The sequence below is a fragment of the Folsomia candida genome, unplaced genomic scaffold (assembly GCF_002217175.1).
Source record: "Folsomia candida strain VU population unplaced genomic scaffold, ASM221717v1 Fcan01_Sc002, whole genome shotgun sequence".
Taxonomy (NCBI): Eukaryota; Metazoa; Arthropoda; class Collembola; order Entomobryomorpha; family Isotomidae; genus Folsomia; species Folsomia candida.
Window position 1 is genome coordinate 14,845,630 of NW_019091194.1, and position 19,314 is coordinate 14,864,943.

Genomic DNA, 19,314 nt, shown 5'->3' on the forward strand with positions numbered 1-19,314 from the left:
CCAAGTAAATGGAACCTGCTGGCATTCTCCGCCGTTATTACGTTCTGTGGCTGAAAGTCGAAACTACGCGTGAATGAATTTTTGTTCTTTATTCCCTGTGTGTGATCCTGTAGAGATGATGATGAAATTCCACGACCGGAATTCCAGATAATGGACATCGCTCAAGGAATAATTTTAACATAACGTCCAAACTACTCTTTTGCTAACATGTTTTCATTGCTCCTAATGGTCCTCGTTCCTTCGCCATGCATATTCAGGCGAAGAGGGCAGAGCAATTCTTCAGGAGTAGATTTATCGGAGGGAAAGGTTGGTCGACTTGAAAGGCAGTGGGGATGTTAGTAGGAAGGCAACTTAAAAGTGGCAGGAATTTGGCGTGCGAAGTAATCCATGTGAATAAATCGTGCCTACACTGAATGTCACTCGAATCGCTCAACCCGACCAGAATTTATAAAAGTCACCTTTCCATGCAGATTTTAACTCTGTGCATGCATATTCCAATGTGTTTATAGGGCGGATATTTACGCCGCATTATATCCCTGATGGGAAATGCATGCAAAGAATGTATAACCAAACTCGTGCCTTTTGATAAAAAGTTAATCCATTGAAGCCAATTGTTGTTTCAAATAGTGCGTTGGAATTTTCAGTATGCCTTCTTACAAATGAGTTTGGAGAATGAAATGTGATATGGCCGTAATTTAATGGGCATAATAATATTTGCAATTATGGATTGTTCCTTACACAGCAAATTCAAACCTCGTGTATAATAATATTAAAAATTACCAGCTTTAAGCATACAGCTAAAAGAATTGTAACTCTTGCGCACTACGGTGCACTTAAAAGACCAAAGTGTAATTGCATTAGTATTAAAAAGAGTCAAACGTGCCAGACGATATTTGACCATAACATTATTTTCCACTAATGGACTTTATAAACAGCTTGGAATTCTGTAAAGCAATTTTTGCTCACCATTTACTCGCAAGTTTGGAATTCCACTCTGAGATTCTGCTTTTGCTCTCGCACAATTTGCTAAACACTTAATGGAATTGGCAAAATTGTAAAAGTTGTGGTGCGTTGATTGCCTGGCGTGTGTGGCTGCAAACTCTTTTATTTTCACTACATTTCATTACGTCCTTTAGTTGCTTTTTTATAGTGGATCATGCGAGCTAAATGGAATTGGCTTCATATAGTGTAACTTTGCCCATATATATATTCTCGCACACGTGTAGATACAGACAGACTTCCAGCAACTTGGCATTGAGTTTCAGGAAGTACAAAATTAGATGGTGTAGAAGTAATTTAATATTCCGGATCTCATTCATTTGGAAATTCCACGTGAAAGCTTCCATATGATTGATTTTCCATAAATACAAAGTGTACATACGCATCAAAAATATCATTCAGAATCTATTTTTAAACTTTAAAAATACCCTCCTATTACCCTAATGATCAAGAGCATCCTGTTTGGTTTATGAATTGCTAAGCTGTTTATGCATTTGACATTAGGGGAACCACTGTTAACCACTGTTTCCTAATAAGGAAGATAAAAGCGTAATATATGAAATTACACGACGACTGAGCTTATTATGCTAACAACAATCTCTTAACGATCACAAACATAGACTTTTGTTCAAAGAAAATATGACCTTGGCCTCATAATTGGTCTGGAGAAACCAACGAAATGTAACCAAAAGGCAGGAACTCGCAGTTTATATGCATAATTGAAGAGAAAGCTTCATGGCTTCGTGTCTGTTTATCCAAACTTTCAAAATGAGACGTCGCCTCAATTTAGGGTAATCACATTCGTAACGCCTTCCGAAAGTCAAAAGAGCGTAAAGATGCTTTTGAGATATGTCAAAATGTCAAGAAATAAACTCTGCGACCATGAAATCTGATGGGAACACATTTTGAACAAACAAGCCGAGCTCGAGTCACGTTTCCTCTTCCGGATTTTTGGTCATTATGCATGCTTTAGATTTTCACATTTTGTTTAAATGTGAAAGCTAATAAATTTACAATGGAAAACCCGTCCCATTCCTGCCACTGATTCCAAATACGCTTTAAGCATACATTTATTATGCATGTACATTTTACTCACATGTGCACATCTAGTTTTCACGGGCAAAGTGAAACTCTGGGAGGACACAGCGATTAAAGCGCTGTTGGACGAGGGTTGTGCAGCCGTTTCATTATTGATGTAGCTCAACGTATGCAAAAGTTTGTTCCCGGTGGACATTGTATCAAAGAAGGTAGTCGGAGGTCCACCAGAGACTAAAAGTAATCAAAGAAAGTATTTTGTGAAAGTCCGCCTCCTCTCTCTTGCTCATTGAGTCGTATACATAGCATTTCCATTTCCCACGAGTTCCTACACCCAACTGTGTAGTATCTCCACTCTAACTTGTGGAGATTATATTCTGGAAGTTTCATCAAGCCCCTGAGTATGCATGCATGCATATGTATTTCCATATAAAGCATCAGCATTTTCAATGTCGCAATTTGAAATTCATTTATAATAATTCCAGAAGGAAAACTTAGCCCGTCTAAAATAGCATGAGAGGATTGGGCGTATGAGATATGATCAAATTCCCTCAAATCGTGATTGATTGCTAAAAGGGTGAATGCGGTTGGTTCATTCTTTTTTTTATCTCCCACATTTGTAAATGGCAGCCACACGAAACGCATATAGAAAACTCTACTAAGCAAACGTGAAACACAAGTTTAAGGAAGAAACAAAATCAATCAATCTTCAAATCTAAACGTAAACTGATGTTTAGCTCAACTTGGAGGGGTTAAGACATTGCAAACACAAATACATGGTGAGAAGGAGAGAATATACACTGCTGCATGCACAATGGGCGCAAAAGTCCTCGTGCCAGGGTTCTTCACTCGTGTACTTCCAGGGTCAGTCTAGACCGCTTGGCGAAGGTTGGTTGGTAGGGTTGCAAGCGCGTGACGTGAATTTTGAACTCCCCCACGATGAGAAAACAAAACATTGAATAAAGTCAATATTTTTCCTTTCTTTTTTCCGTGACTGCAGTTCTCTCTCTTTTTTTATACGTCTTCCTACTCCCGTTGTTCGAGGAAACCCACCCGACCACAGTTTGAGTTTGTACTTTTTTGTTCTTTGATCTTCAAACAAACTCTGGAATTCATTTTGGAGTCAGAATCAGAATGTACGTACGTCCGTATCCGTTGTACTACACAATGCTGCTGGGAGGAAAAGTTCGAAACAAAAAAGGCAATATTGGTTTGTTGTGTTTGGTTATTTTCTTTTTAGCCGTTTGTCGTTGATTATATCGTAAATTTATTTGGTGCGCATAAAGGAAATGTTAGTAGTAGCCGTGCAGTAGTTATATTCAACAGTAAAAAAACTCGGATGTAATCAAAAGATTCAATAGGATGACAAGGAATCGGGAGAAAAGAGTATCAAGAATCAAGAATGGCTAAACTAACCACTAGTTTGACTAGGGGATTGCAATTGCATTGACTTCTCGAGTGTCTCGGCCAGCTCGTATTTCTTGGGACGTCGGAGTGGCTTAGTCTCCACCATGTTGTCATAAAATTGGATGAAAGTTGACTTTTGTATTTCCCAATGTCATCCCTTTTCTTCTGGATTATTTCCAGTGTCACTTTGTTCACCGTAACTCCCAACTTTCCACATGGTTAGGTTGCCATTCAAGGGAATTTGACCGACCAATGCAGCTGCAACGCTTGAGCACAATCTCCATGCATGCGCTACAAAAAATATTATCAATTTGTCAAGGTTGGGCTGAGAAGTATAATGGCTGCATTGTCCTGACTTTTGTAACTCAACTACTCTGCACATGCGTATTTTCTACTAGGGATGAACGTATGCATGTGAAAACTTCTTGATTTTTTAACTAGATAACGGTAATGGCGAATAATAATTAACTTATGGAACATATAACGTTCTATAATGATCAATATGATAGAAACCGTTGTAGAACAACAATGAGACGACTAGAGAACCTGGATTAGAAACCTTTTTTTATCAAAGGGTTCATCCAGGGGAAACGTTACTCAGGACGTTAACGATCATACGTAATCGAAACTTGTACAAGTATATTTTCTATTTTCTATAATTTTTGTGGTAGCCGAAGCATGTCTTCTGGCACCTACTCACCTTTCTTTTTATGATTTTTTATGATCGATGCATAATTTGTTATCATAGTTTTATGGTTGAGAAAATACGAGACACATGAGCGGATTCTAGCTCGATCTAAAATCCCTACGTGAAAGTGAACTACATATGTACGAAATGTGAACTTGTTCATTTATGTTCTGCACGTCATGAATTTAGAGCTGCACACGCATTATCCTCTTTCAGAGTTACATTGACGACCCACTGAATTTTGTATGTGATAATTTGAAGACAGCGAGCTTAGAAATCAGTTGGGATCAGTTGTCCTACTTTTGTTGGGTCACCTTACTCTTATGTGATCACATCCCCAAGGACTCTGTTTCCGAGTAGGCGGAGGATATACATGGACTGCGAGCAACATTTTCGCATGTGCATCTGCATCGACCATGACATCGTTGTAGGCTCCAAATTCAGTTGATTGACTTAGCGAGCAGATTGCACGAATTGGAGAAGGCGAAGGGAGTGCAGTTTGAGGAGAATAGGCTCAAGAAGCGGAAGTCTAGGGTCCAATTAAAGCCTGAGAGATGGATTTATAGTAACCTCGAGAATTGTACTCATTTGAATTTGAACACGAATCGTGGAAGTAATTTTAAGCAAATAGGACACTAAACTCAATTTGTTGCTCCTTTCTTTCGGCTTCATTACGATCCCCAGTCATGCCACGGATAAGGAAGGATCAAAGAAAGAAATAGACCATGCCGCACAAGTTTATGTATTATGCACAAGGTAAGCGTACAGGACCAATAATCTAATGATTGCCTAATACTTTCCATCAAGCCTCCTTAAAGGAGCAAGATGCGCTCGAGTGAGGTGAGAGAGAGCACGAGGAGGAAAGCACATCCCTGGAAGGAACGACGGGAAAAGGTGGAGAATGGAATGGGATTGTCTTGTGACTGGCTAACAGTCTATTGTCTAATCCAATTAGATTCATTCAATTTCACCTGCAGGATCATATCTTCTTAAACCCGCCGCCACTGCCGCGTGTCTTTTGCATCAAAACTAAACCTCCGCTCTCTCTCCTTTTGTCTTTCCTTGTCGCTTCTACTTCTTGAATTTCGGAGGAAGGAGGCGGATAACACATTCCTGCTTTTCTTGGCTCAAGCCTTCACGAGACTGATGCGGAGGAAAGCCCTCAAAAGTCAACATATCCGATAGGTTCTTCGCACGAACGGAGGATGGAATAAAAGTGTCGACCTTTTCACCTTTCCAAGGTTAAGGCAAGTCAAGACTGATCCTTGGAGAAAGTTGCCTATAATGCAAATAAATCCTCAGTCCGGAACCCGGCTGGATATGCATATATCTGCATTCTAGTAGCTACATATGTATGTACATATGTAGTATTTGTATATGTGGGTGGAGGGTGGTTGGTTGGTTGTCTACTATAACTGACTCCGTAAAGCTGGCACTGTAATAATAGTGGCCTTCTTTCAAAACAACAAACTTTGTTGAACTTCCAGCTTCATCGTCTCGCTGAATCTAGATACCGTCGATGTAGATCCATAAAGTGCCAGGCTGGAAACCAGTGAAAACAGAAATAGAACAGTTACATACCAAGACTATTTTGGGGTGTATTGCGACTTGAGTTAATGCCAATTTGACATTTGACCTCTTACAAAATAGGTGGATGTCCATTCTTTCAACCTGCATATGTACATAATAGTGTGGTTTGGGGTTTTACGCTCTCCTGTAAAGTCACAAAAAACGATATACAATGCTTCCAACTGGTTTTAAACCTGGTACTTTCTGGATCTACAGTGACGATATGTGTCTCAATTTCTCTGAACTGCATCAAGCTGGATGAACAAACTAAAGACTTTTCTTATCGACACTTGCACAACTGAATGAAGACCCACTTTCACTTTTTTCTAATGTTTTTCGTACAACATTGCTACGTATGGTTTATTGCAGACTGTCTACAACAATTGTAATACTGGACGTGTTTGGTATAAACTGGATGTCATTGGCTCTCTTTCTTTGAGATGATAATTTGGCCCGTTTGTGTGTGCACTCGGTGGTCAGGAAGAGGTGAAAAATTGGATGTTTATGTAAGCTTTTAGACAAATTGCTGAGCAAAGTCAGAGTGCGGGTGTAGCATTGTAATTGGGGATAGTTTTAGGGAAATGAGAAGTCGAGTCGTTTTGGCTGGTTAAGGGAAAGCTGTCACCCACACAGTTTGGTTTATAGGCAGGAACGGCTGAGAAGCAGTCTTCGTTGGCGAGAAAGTCTGCCTGGGGAAGAGAAGAAGGTGGGGAAGTCAGGAGTTGGAACTCTTTCAAATAATGGACTTCTAATTGAGCTGTAATCAAGACGAGAGGTTTCTGCGACTTGCATTCCGAATTTCCCTGGAGGATTTTCAAAGTCAGTGAGGCGGTGAAATGCTTGTAAATCGGGTTTTCACAAGAAGAAAGATTTTATGAAGTGTAATTTCCTCCTACTTTTACCTTCGCCAAAGACCTCCTAATATCCCCACCAAGGAACCCACCTGTACATACGGGGCGTCTATGCATTTACCAACCCACCCCAGCAGCGATACTTTGGTAATCGTCGTTTGCAAGGAAAGTGACTCTGTTCTGAAGCGACAGAGAAAGTGCGTCCTTTTTTAATTCCAAACCGTTCGAGCCCAGAATGTAATTGGTAATAGGGCCGTAAAAGCAAACATGGCTGTAACAACTTTAGTGGATTATGTCGGCTATCTGCTCTCTAATAGGAAAGAGCTGGATAGGATAAAGTCGTGTATTGCCACAAAAAATTGTCAAAATTACTGAATCAATGAATATAACATACAGATTTATTTTAGTTTCAATCACTTTAGTTTAATTTTCATTAAGTTGAGGTTTCTGATACTTTTGTAGATCTCATATCTGTAGTTCGGACTTTCTCCGCTCTACACTTTTCTCACTAATGACTAAAATAACGAATCAAAGAAAAATGATTTCTCTCAAATGAATGTCCTTCACCTCTGAGGACGCATGGGATTTTGAGCTTTAAAAAAGTTAGAGTGAAAATTAAGTAAAAAACTTGTTAAGGCTTGGAGGTACAAACTTCCTACTTGAAACAAACTTTCCCCACTACTTGGGTTTAGTGCTAAAGCGTGACCCTGCATTTTGAAGTGAATTCAATATATTTGTCTCTCAATTTCTCAACAAATTCAATAACAAAAGTCCTCTTTGATTCTGCAGGTCCGTGTGATGGAGCAGCAGCTTTCAGACTCTTCCAACGCAGCAGCAGCATGGGCAATGGGAGAAGAGCAACCTGACAAACTGTGCAACCTTCAATTAGCTTTAACTGTTCGAGAAAAAGATCGTGTGATTTCGAGGCTTGAATGTCAAGTGGAAGAAATTGTAAGTTCGTTTCGTTTGATTTGTAAATCTGACTTTCTAAAGAGCAGACACAAAGTCAGCTCATTACTTACTTTCTCTCTTTCTTTTGCCGAGTGGATGCATGACTTTTTATAAAGAAAGTCAACATGGAAATGAAAGACAAATTTTTCTGCTTTCATGTGTCTCCTTCTGTAAACACCAAGATGCTTAATTTATATATTCTGAGTATTGAGTAAATAGGCTGTTGCGGCAAAGGAATGACCTTTGCCCTTGCCCAACTATGCACAAAATTTGTCGTAGGTATGCATAAATAAATACAGAAAGTCTGCACCAATAGCTTGGAACTGTACTGCTAAGTAGGGAATTGCATAAAACTTTGGTTATTACAACAAGGGCATCAAAATTGGGTACATTCTGAGGGCACATCATATAATTTTGGGGTATTCAAATATGTGCTTATAAAGTTGTACAGAAAATGATAATTCGATCAATTGAAATAATAAATCTTGTGGGTTTATTAGTTTATTAATTAATACTTGATGAAGTATATTTGTAATACTCGAATTATTATGCACAATAAACATTTCGCGAGGAAAATTGTGCTGCCTTAATATTTAGCAGGCCAAATTAAAACGCAGTGGCAGGAGCCTATCTGCATAGCTGTTATATAAGTGCTATATAAGCATAAGCGCCCTCCCAGCAATGGCACAAATACGGTTTCAAATTATTTCCTTTGCACAACATTTTTCTGTGAATCGTGCCTGGGATGAAACGCTGCTAATCTTCCTCTCCTGTCTGTCCATCCACTTTTATCACAAACTTTGTTCACCTGCCAGGTCTTCTTCCTGGCGAACGTGTTTAGCTCCATACTATATTTTTGCTCGAAACTCTAATTTCCTGCCATGCTCTACGTTTTGACTATACATATTTAGTCCGTTCTCGTTCTTTAGTGCAGCTCACATTCCTAAAATACGCTCCTGCGATGTACATATCTCTACGGCTGCAGGCTTACGAATAATGTATGTGCGTATAGTGAAATAAAATAATTTCGCAATTTCCGTTTCAAGTCTCTGCCGTAATATTGGCTGGCTGGATGGCTTGCTTTTTAGGTTTTTTGTGAGATAAATCATCACGGAATTAGAGCTTTTTGGAATATGTCACGTTTTCAATTATTGCGATAAGATAAGCTTGCGTGCAGTAGTTTCACGAGACGAGACTTGAGCTGAATCCTGAAAGCGTCATCATCATCCGAGTTCGTTTCCACTTGGTCAATAAAGGTGGAATCCGGGAAAATGACTTGACTACACCGTGGTCAGGTGGAGATCTAATAAGCTAATGGAATCCGTAGGATGAGGCATGGAGGAAATAAATCAACCAAAGAATTCATTCCCATCCGATTTACCAGCTATATCATTCAAGGGCTACTTATTACTCCTGAGCAAAACTGGAGTATGGTCTCGATAGGTGCATGTTATGAGCAGAAGAGAAATCGTCCCTGTGCAATTTCCCATCAATTCATCCACTAATTTTGCTGAGAATAATGTCCGTTATGTACCTTCAGCCAATAAAGAATCATCAATTTGCTTCCGATCTTACATATCCTTTTATCGCTCACATTTCTTGAGCATTGTTCACAAAACTGAAAATCATTAATCAAATGTATTCATTCACTTATATGTACCTTATCAAGGAGTTATGGGTATGTATGTACCTCACGGTTTGCATGCTTATTAATTACACGAAACATGTCGGGAAAGCTGACCACAATGGAGTTGAGCATTAAAAAGCTCGGAACCTTAATCTAAGAAATGAAAAGTATAAAAAAGGCAATACACCTGCTCCAATTTTTTGCCTACATGAAGTGTAATTGTCAAAAATTGACACAAAGTTTCCCCGCTGAACGGCTTGGGAAACTCTGACGGAGAAGAGTTGGTGACCATTAATTTATATCACATATCAGATGGCAGGGATGGAATCCGGATTGAGTCAGGGAGCAAAGTGACCTTTGTATAAAACAATCAGAAAGCGTATCACAACATTAATAGGTTATCTACTTTGTCGGACGAAATTCTTCGCCAAGGTTGAAACACTACGTTTTCCTCCAGGTTCATCACATCGCTTCCATCCTGCTGAGCAACAAGATTAGGAAACACATGGGAGTACGAAGAATGAAGAACCATTTTGTAGTGTTTCAGAGAGCTACTAATTGTGTGCTCACAAAGCTTGTAAACCTCCATGTTATTAGATTTTTCGAGACCATGGCTTTTGTAACGTGTCAGCGGTAGTAAAAATTGAGCGTGGAGAAAGGTTTCTTTTTTTCCATTTCCTAGGGATACTTTTCATCCACTGCATTCCTTTTATTTACCTGCGTGAGTATCAACACTACAAGAAGTCGAAAAAATGCTTTCTTTGGCTCGACACAGTTTTTTCTTGCGTTACTTTGTTCTCTTATTGTCATTAAGTCGCACATGGTAGTCGAAGGCGATGGAAACTATATACCTGAGCCAGGCCAGGGGATTTGCTGCTCCCGTTATATAAGTGAACACAAAAGCGAATTAGGTATGTAGCTTTTCAATTAAGGAATCACAAGGTTTGCATACTTTACACATTCACAGCCGAAGCTTTCTTTTTCGCTTAGCTTAGTCGTGCTGTGTGTACAACTGGGCAAAGCGATGACGCTCAAAGAAACATTGTCAACTGCAGTGTCACTGCAGGAGGCATTTTTTATTCAGGATTGGTGAAGTACCCACAGAGTAATTTAAGGACATCAAGAAGGTACACAGTGTTCCCCTGGTCATCCGAACACACACGGCCTGACTGACTGGCTGTCCGCACGAGATGAGTTTCGTCGGACACTCCAACTCGTATATTGCAATCCCCAGAGACCGATGAGAAGGGAAAAGATGGGATCGCGGATGACACCACCACCGCCACTCTCATCGTCTCTCATGACTTTCTTCACCTCTCGCGCTCGCATTCTTCGCCGGGCCACTATCGATCCCGCTCATCCTCTTTTCAAAACCATTCAACCTGCCTTCCTGCCTAATCTTCTTTATGTCGATGGCATTATTTCTCCGAGGGTTTGGTTGATCAGCCTGCCAGCCCGACTTGAACCCCTTCTTGGTCATGTTCGTATCTATCAGGAACGGTGAACTTTCCCTGCTTACAATGCACGGAGGAAGTGTCGTGGAAAATCTTCTATTATCCTAATAAAGCCTGCAAATTGAAATTCCGTCCTAACACCAAATGTTTCGCTTTCGACATTTTGCTACAAAGAATTTTATAATTCTTTTGCATAACTGTATAATATGCACACGTTAAAATGTTAGCATTTTATTATTTTCTCCATCCGCATTTCACTTTGTAAGCATGAGGAGTCATGAAAATATGAAAATTTTCACTTCATTTTTGTAAGGACAAAGACTTTGACCTTGTTCACAGCAATGTATACACACCTTTCCAGAGTGAAAGCAAACTTCGCAAACATTTAACTTCAGCAACTATTATTTATTTATTTAAGAAACTTTCAGAGTAACAAGTTAGAGTTTCGCTGCAGACGTTTGCTATGATCCAAGTTACGTAATTGGAGTACAGCAAATAAAGCTTTCCTTTGGCTGATGAAGTAATTTTTGGATTTTTTGCAAATATTTGGAGGCCAGTAACTTTGTTTGACATTAAACACGATGGCAAGATTTCTGTGTCGCATTCCCTTCCACGGTTCGTTAACCGTAATTATTGCCCAAGTTTGGCAAGTGCACCAATAATTTTCTGAACAAGCCCCAGTTTGCCATATCCCCACAAAAACTTTTCGCATCAATCGGTCATTCCTATCGCAAACGACAAACGATATAACTCACAATAAGCCCAAGTAAATATCATGGTCTTGGCAAATATAGAAGAAATCTTCACACAGATCCGCGCAGCCACAATAAAATAATTTGTTATTTCTCGAATTTTTTACCTTTATTTTTACCGAGTAATAATATTTGAAAGAGCGGCGTGAATTATTAAATGGAAAAGAAGTGATGGAATTGCGTGCCAAAACTAATTTATATTTTAATTTTGTTTGTAACAGAGGCTACTGCGGCTTCAGGAGTCCAGACAAGTAGAAGAGAAAGCAGCTAAAATTAAGGAGTGGGTTTCTAACAAGCTGCGTGATGTGAGTGACAATGTTTGTTTTATGCTTTCATATAAAATAAATGGAGGGGGAGAAAGCGACCCCGGTGTAAAATAGTATTTTATGTGGTGGAGGCTGCAAATAACACATTGTTGTATATCACACTTTAGCTGGAGGAGCAAAATGAGTGTCTTCGTGAACAGAATCAAAAGTGCGAAAACCAGGTACGTTACATTCTGCCATTCTTAAACTAAACTACTTATTATTAAATCTCGCACCTTATTTTCCTTGCAGTTGGAGCTGTTAAAGTCTCGCCTCACACAATTGTCAACACTTGAGCTTAAAAGTCTATCCAAGTCCAAGGATCGCCACTCGACCGAGGTATGTTCCTTACTTTCCTTCCTCTCTCAACCTACACAATTTCTGTCTAAAATGGCTAACCTGCTGAACATGGAAGGAGAAAAAAGAAGCGTAAAATAGTGTAAAAACGTTTAGCGTAATGCGTTTATAGCTGGTATATCTCTTGTTTGTTCGGATTCATCAATGTGTATGGAACATTATGTATAAGGCTCTTGTTTTGCATATAGGACTCTTCACGCGGAAGCTATGAGGGGGACCGACCAGGAAGCGATGAGAGTCCACCACACGACACTTCCGAACATAATGGTCATCACGTTTCTTCTTCTCAAACAGCGATAAGTCGATCAGCCATATCAGCCACTGCAGCATGCATAGCAGCGATAAAACGGCGTTCTGCAGCATTCGACAGTCCGGAGGAAAGGGAAAGACGGAGGAAAAGTAATCTCTCCAACAGCGGCTCAACTTCAGGTATAACAACTCTCGTGAATTTGATTAAGTTCAACCCGTCCCCAGAGTGCAATTGGCGTTTCTCATCAACGCGTCTTACGTCCTTACTTATGTACTTGCTTACTCACTTGCGCCGTTTGTTTGTGTGCTCTCCCTCTTCAATAACCAGGTGGAGGAGGTGTACACAACGGCTCCCTTCGTGACCCAGACCGACGTGATTCGCGAGGTTCCAGAGGTTCCAGAGTAGATTCTGGTTCCGTGGATATGGAGACACCTCAAAGTTTGAGTCCACGAAGTCCTCTGGACAGCTTGGAGCCTCTGGATGGATCCTTGCCCTCAATGTCGAACGGTGGTGGGGTGGTTATCGGACCTTCGTCATCTTCCTCGGCGCTTTCAGAGGTGCAGGCGTACACGGGGTCCGGAGGAGGAGGATCTTCGCAACCGGCCAGTGCTCAGTCCCTCCACCACCATCCTCATAACCTCCGTCACCCGACGAGTAGCAGCAGTTTATCATCACACCCTAGTCACCCCCTAGTTAATGGTCACGGGGTTCCAAGTGGCCTTCCTCATCCTTGCCTCCCTAGTCATTCTAGTCACAATAATAATAATAATAATAATAACAATCATGTGATTATAAGCAGTCCTTCTGCATATCCAGTCCCTCCGCCCATCCCCGTTCTACACCCCCAACCAATTACTATCAGTCATTCACCTTTGCCAGCCACTCCAAACGATGTAATGATTGGAGGATCCGAGTCTACCGGCTCATTAATAAGTGATAGACGTGCACCTATCGTCCCCCCACGACGTTGCAGGACCCGGTCTCCAACGCCCAACACAAGCCATGGTAAGAAGAAGACACCCAACTTTGTAAATGATCACTCTCCCGAAAGCCGTGAGGACTATAAAGCAGACTCTGCGGTGGTGTGGGTCACAAAATTAGAATGCATAATGAAACTCTACAAATTGTTAAATTTTCTATGCAAAGCCAGGCCTCGTAATCTTGTAGGCCATCACAAGAGCCAACAGTTACATGGTCGTCGTAGCATGTATGCAATGTAAGCACTGTGGTCATCATGAGTTGAAAATCAGAATATTCTAAAAGCTTAATTTGTGAACTTGCTACAACCAAAAGTTTCCTAGAATCTGAACATGTGACATCTTGGCAATTCTGCATAGATTGAGAAACTTTCTTTTTGACATCTCTTCTGTTTCAATGCCAAAATCTCAAGGGGAACACATTCTTGTAGCTCATAAAATCCAAGACTTTCTTTTATGCATACACAGTGGAACTAGACACATAGATAACGTCAGCGCCGTTTTAAGTCAACGTCAACCCACGTACAGTGGTTAGATACTTGGGTACTTGCTTATAACTATACTTCACTTATTAGAGAATCGCAATTCTGGCAATCATGCTTGTACCTAAAACGCATCACTTTCGTTCTGACCGTCGCTATCATTACGATGTATCGTATTCCCTCCACCTTTGATATGCAACAGGATATGCTCATCTGTCACATCGAGGAGCACACGATATGAGAATGATATCATAATGTTATAACTTTGATCGGTTTCGGATGTTAGTTCCACTTGACTTGGGCTGCTCGTTGTACAAAGAGACGAGGTGATTCGATTGGATTGTCCTTGGGTTCGTATCCTGAGCTGAACCATGACATTGGCATCATAAGAATAAGGACGCTGCTGCCGTCTCGGCTGCTTTGCTCCATTCAACGGCGCATATACGGCTGGTTGTAATAAGGAAATATGAAATACTTATAAGCTCGAGCGAGATGAAACTTGTATTTCCTGAGGACACTTCTCTTCATGTGATCCAGAGGCCTGCGAGTGGTCTGGTCTTTGCTCGACGGCTTTTGAAAGGGCGAATGAATGACGAAATGGGAATTCCAGTGACCACTACACTCTGAAACCACTCAGACCGCTTTCTCCATTTCTCCCTCATACATACTTGCTACCTACCTCACACACATACCTCGGTCACAGACACTGACAGTCCTATTCACAGTTTAGACATTTTTATTCAATCAAAATCCTGATAGCTTCTTATCATCGTCAGCGTATAATACAAGTATTATCCTCAAGTTGCAATTGCCGACTGTGCCGCCTGGAGCTGAATCAAATTTTATCTCGTTCTTACAAAGAATGTTAATCTTCCCATTTGACTGTGAATTTGGAGTCCAGCCATACTTTACAATACACTCTTTAATCGTGCATTCAACGAAAATTTGTGGTGTGTATGTATATTTACTGTTGTGCTGCATCAAATAAGATTCCTGATTGCAACAAGATCTAAGGAATCAGGGCAATTACGTTATTTTTCCCGTGTTCACCGCCGCAAGATGGGTTTTTAGTTTCTGTTGTGAAATTTAATTACAGTTACCTCCAGCAGTCGTGGAGATCGATAAACTCACCAGGGCATACAAACTCTCGGCTCAGATTCAAGAGAGAAAAGTGCTCTGTCTTCTTTAGTGTTATAGCTGATGGTGAAAGAGGATTCCATCTTTATTGCTCTTTCCGCGGACTTCAACATATAGCTACATCATTACCAGCCCATGCTGCACATCCACACGGTTTACTATACTTATAATTCCCTGCTTTACAATAATAATGTCTTACGAGAGAGGAAGCTCGGAATCGTCGTCTTCGGCCAGCTTCTTCTCCATTTCAACGGGTATATCGTCCTGCGTTTTTCTGCCTCTATTTTAATTATGTTGGTTTCTCGTCGATACATCAAGTTGCATAATCTGTATCAATCTGTTAATTAGATAGTTGACCAGATCCCGATTTAAACTCTTGTTTTGTCAGTTTCTCCGTAAGAATTGCATAAATGGGTGTGTATACACATGTATATGTAAAATGTACGTACGAGTATTCCCTGCGCCATTCTGAAATATATTGAGAAATGTGAGCAAATTTTCTCTTCATGCTGTAATACTTTTCACCAATGGGGAGTCAAAGTACCCACATAATATTACTCAAAAGTGAAAATGCGATGGAAAAAGTTCCAAGTTTTATAATCCATTTTCACTTCAGCGAGCTCATTCCGGGAAATTTTATTACTTTTGAGACTTTTGTTTTAGTTTGAAGACATTCCCGAGTGAAGTGATGCTAGCTGTCCGAAAAATTTATAATTCATAAGCCGTCGCTTTACAAAAACTTGTCCGCACAGGAATATGGTTGGGTGTTGGGTAACAGGACCAATTTAATGCAATGGGACATAATAAAAGAGAATAATTTGCGTATAGGATATTTCTCTCATATCACACGAAATGTTGTCACCTCCTCAGCTGCTCCTCCGCCTACTTCGGCTGTGCGTCTCATCTTTTTATTTGACAATTTCCCGTCAGCAATGTGTCCTCGCTATAGGCGTTCCTCACTCACCTATCTTTTGTTGAAGTTTTTAAGACGAGTAACTCGAGCGAAAATGAGGTCTCAAATGTTGATAGCTCACTGTCAACCAACTTTTAAATGAGGTTGTAATGGGCCACTTGGCTTTAACGTCCAATTTGCTGACAACATTATACAAGTTATTGCCCTCCCCAGCACATTTCAGTTCGTTAGTGGGTGACATATTTGTTCCCATTATTCAGTGAGTGGGATAAATAAACGCAGCTTTGGAGCAAGTGGTCGTGCTTCTTTTCAGTCACGTTCGCTTTATGTGGGCCCTATAATACTTGATATCTGTTGACGTTTATTGCTGACAAATTGTTTATATACAGCCCATCAATGAACAAAATCAGGAAAAAGCTGCAGATTTATCCGTTTTCCTTGAAGGCCTTGGTAATATTTGTACGAAGTACAGATGGAAAAATTCTGCTTATTAGTATTTTGAAGTAAATTACCATTCAAGCAATGTAATCATTATTAACGCTGTTTTTAATGGAAAATCAGAATTGAGTTGATTGTCGAATCAGCTAGAATTTAATCTGAGCAAGCGAAATCGGAAGAAGAGATCTAATCGATTAGATAATCTAATTTGTGTATCTTCTACGTCTGGCATGTTCCTTTTCTGTAGCAAAATCCTGGTTTTATTGCAGATTTGAATTATGTCAGCACTCCAATGGCTTGCCTCCATATGTACAGATAAAAAAACGTCAAAACGCAGGGCAGGATAATTTGAGAAAGATGCGAATCTGCATAATATTCGTGTGTTTATCTTATATCTGCAACTTTCAGAGATTTACTTTGAAGCCACATTACAAAATATTTGACTTTGTTATAATGAGTCATCCTGTAATTTGCATTTAACCCCTAGTCTGCTTGACTGTGAGTGACATGTAATATATGTAAGTAGATCCCTAGGACTCATAATAATATGTCAAATTTGAACGCTTTTTCCTAGCACAGCAGTTGATATTTGATTGAGTTTGGCTAAAAGGAACGTTGCTGGTTGCTAGGTTGGCAGATGTATTTAGTGGAAGTCGTATGGCTTCTGGCAGCGTTGATTCTCATCTTTTCAATTTGAGACTAAAGTTTAGAAGTGGAAAGGAGAAGAATCCCTGCGCTTTCACTTACACCTACTCAACTTTGTCCACACCTTTAAATGTTAAAGTTTATCTAGAGGATGCCCACAATACGTACAGGCAGCAGCGTAACTTGCTGGCTGATTCACTCATCGTCAGCTACGATTAGAAGAGACAACCATATTTTGCAAAAAAAGGTTGCAAAGCACGGTTAGACTTTCATAAGGCATCAGTGACTCTGCAAATACGAGGCTGAAAGGTCTCCTCTCTCCGTCTCACTTTCTCCACTTCTTGGCCTGCGCCAAATAATCTTTCCAATCTGACCTTTCGTACTGACAATTTACAAAACTTATTGCTGTGAGTTTTAGAACATTATTTTAAGTCTTTGTGACCTTGTAGTTACTTAAAAAAAATAAATATATAACTAGCATTTAGTGCGAATTTCGAACTGTGTACGTTCATAAATATAGTTCATATGATCTCTTTCTTGAAGATAAGATTTGTAACATTATCGGAAGCTGGCATATTCGCCAGAATATAAACCAAGACGCAATTGACACGAGCAACACAGGCTCTCCGAGCTGTCCCAGAAAGGAGTAAAAAGTCACTCACAGCATGGCTCCTGTATCCACAAGCCATAACCATAAGCAAAATTTCAGACCATGTGTATAGCACTTAAATCGTACCACGTAAATCTGATTGTTTCGAATAAAAGTGGAAAAATATGTCCTCACTTTCTAAGCCCACATCTCATGAATCTTGTGAAATAGATTTTTGGCTGCTTTATACGTCGCGACGGTGAAAGTTTGTGTGGTGAAAGTCGATTCAACTTGTTGTATTATTTGTGTAGGAACCACTCCTGGAACTTGTAGCCCCCCAACAACCGAGGAGGAAGATGCAACCGTCCTGAGGGGTAAGCAACTTGTGTATACTTTATTTAATCACTTGGAAGACCACGTGAAAAATCACAAATCCGAGCCAACTTCGAATGAATTCGAATGAATACATTGAATTGACCAATGTATGTTTTCCAGCTCGTCTCGATGCAGAGTGTCAGCAACTTGCGAGAGATTTGCAAGCGGCAGTGCGAGAACTAGTTCGACCAGAGCTGTCACTTGGCGGTGCAAGGGCTTCCAATTTAGGTGGAAGTAGCAGCAAAGTCAATGGTGGTTCATCTTCCACGAGAGGGAAAGCCATGGATGAGGTGCACGACTACTCTGAGATTTACACGCCAAGTGCAGAAACTCCAGAAAATTGTCTTCCACTAGGACAACCCCCACCGCCTCCAATCCACAGGTACTTTCTCCCAGTACATTCAAGTACATAAGAGTACATACAAGCACCTTTTCTTTCCTTCCCAATAAAGATTTCCAGAATGGGAGTCGAGAATTTACCAAGTTGCTGCAGGAGGCTTAAAGGTGCCATCAAATGGAAAAGGAGATACCGGTGGCGTCAGCGGTGGTGGTGCTGGAGAAATATCCTGCGGAAATGGTCGCATATTGTCTTACCACTCCCTTGGCATAAATTTTTCCGTTCCCGTATACACCACCGTGAAAGGCGTAAGTAAATCTCACCTCGTAAAGTTATTGCTCCTTGTAAATTAAATATTGTGCCTTTACGCAGTACTCGAAAGTTTGTCTAAATTCAAAACTTGCTTTCTTTTTCATGTGCAACAGCGAGCCAGCAGGATTCGAGACGCGCCCTTCAGTGGTGACTCTTCGGATTCTTCAGATGGAGAGGAATTAGGCTCAGGATCTGGCTCAGGACCTTCCCATCCAATGAGCTCTGGCGAAACTGATATCTCAAGTCCTGGGAAAATCTCAATTGCCAATAGTCTTTCACCCTTGCATCGATCTTCGTCTTCATCCAAAAGTGTCCGTCGTGGTGAGTCTGTTTTGCAATTTTCTACAGATTCGTTCCCAAAGTTTGTCAGAGCAAGAATTTCCGTGAGTGGGAGGCTGGGTGGGTGTGCTGCTTGGTGGTGGTGGTGGTTCACATACATACGTACAATATATGTACGACGTCGGGACAAGCTTGGCTGGAATTTCCCTCAAACTCTCTCCTACTCACTCCTGCTGCTCCAGTTCTTAATATCAGTTTAGGAAAAGTTTTACGTTGGTGGTGTGCAACGAATTTACGGCACTTTCACCACTTCTTTTATTACTTTTGTCCAAAGCCTTTAGCACTTTTCTTCTTTTTTTTATCTCGGTTGTGCTACGAGAAAATAATTTGAGGAGACCTTAATGTCCCAATGAACTTTGTTCGTCAAGTGCCCAACTATTTCTCTCGTCGTCGTGTTAGTGTGGGATAGCATGGCAAAAAGTAAACATAGTTTGTTGCCCCACCCAACCAACTTCAATTTAATTAGAATTCATTGAAAGGTTTTGAACAATTTTTTTAGCAAATTAAGAAAAGCAACCTATGTAT

The 19,314-nt window shown here is 40.4% G+C and overlaps 1 protein-coding gene across 4 annotated transcripts in view; it reads left to right on the forward strand.

Annotated features, from left to right (window-relative positions):
- The window catches only part of LOC110843486 (uncharacterized protein CG43867), a 98,487-nt gene that overhangs the window by 70,238 nt on the left and 8,935 nt on the right, over positions 1-19,314 (forward strand). For all 4 annotated transcript variants that reach the window (XM_022089452.2, XM_035847839.1, XM_035847838.1 and 1 more), the window contains 10 exons: positions 7,339-7,500; positions 11,555-11,638; positions 11,767-11,820; positions 11,891-11,977; positions 12,184-12,424; positions 12,573-13,250; positions 17,738-17,800; positions 17,922-18,183; positions 18,254-18,446; positions 18,564-18,771. In XM_022089452.2, coding sequence (XP_021945144.1) covers positions 7,339-7,500; positions 11,555-11,638; positions 11,767-11,820; positions 11,891-11,977; positions 12,184-12,424; positions 12,573-13,250; positions 17,738-17,800; positions 17,922-18,183; positions 18,254-18,446; positions 18,564-18,771 — 2,032 coding nt within the window. The remainder of the gene's footprint in view (positions 1-7,338; positions 7,501-11,554; positions 11,639-11,766; positions 11,821-11,890; positions 11,978-12,183; positions 12,425-12,572; positions 13,251-17,737; positions 17,801-17,921; positions 18,184-18,253; positions 18,447-18,563; positions 18,772-19,314) is intronic.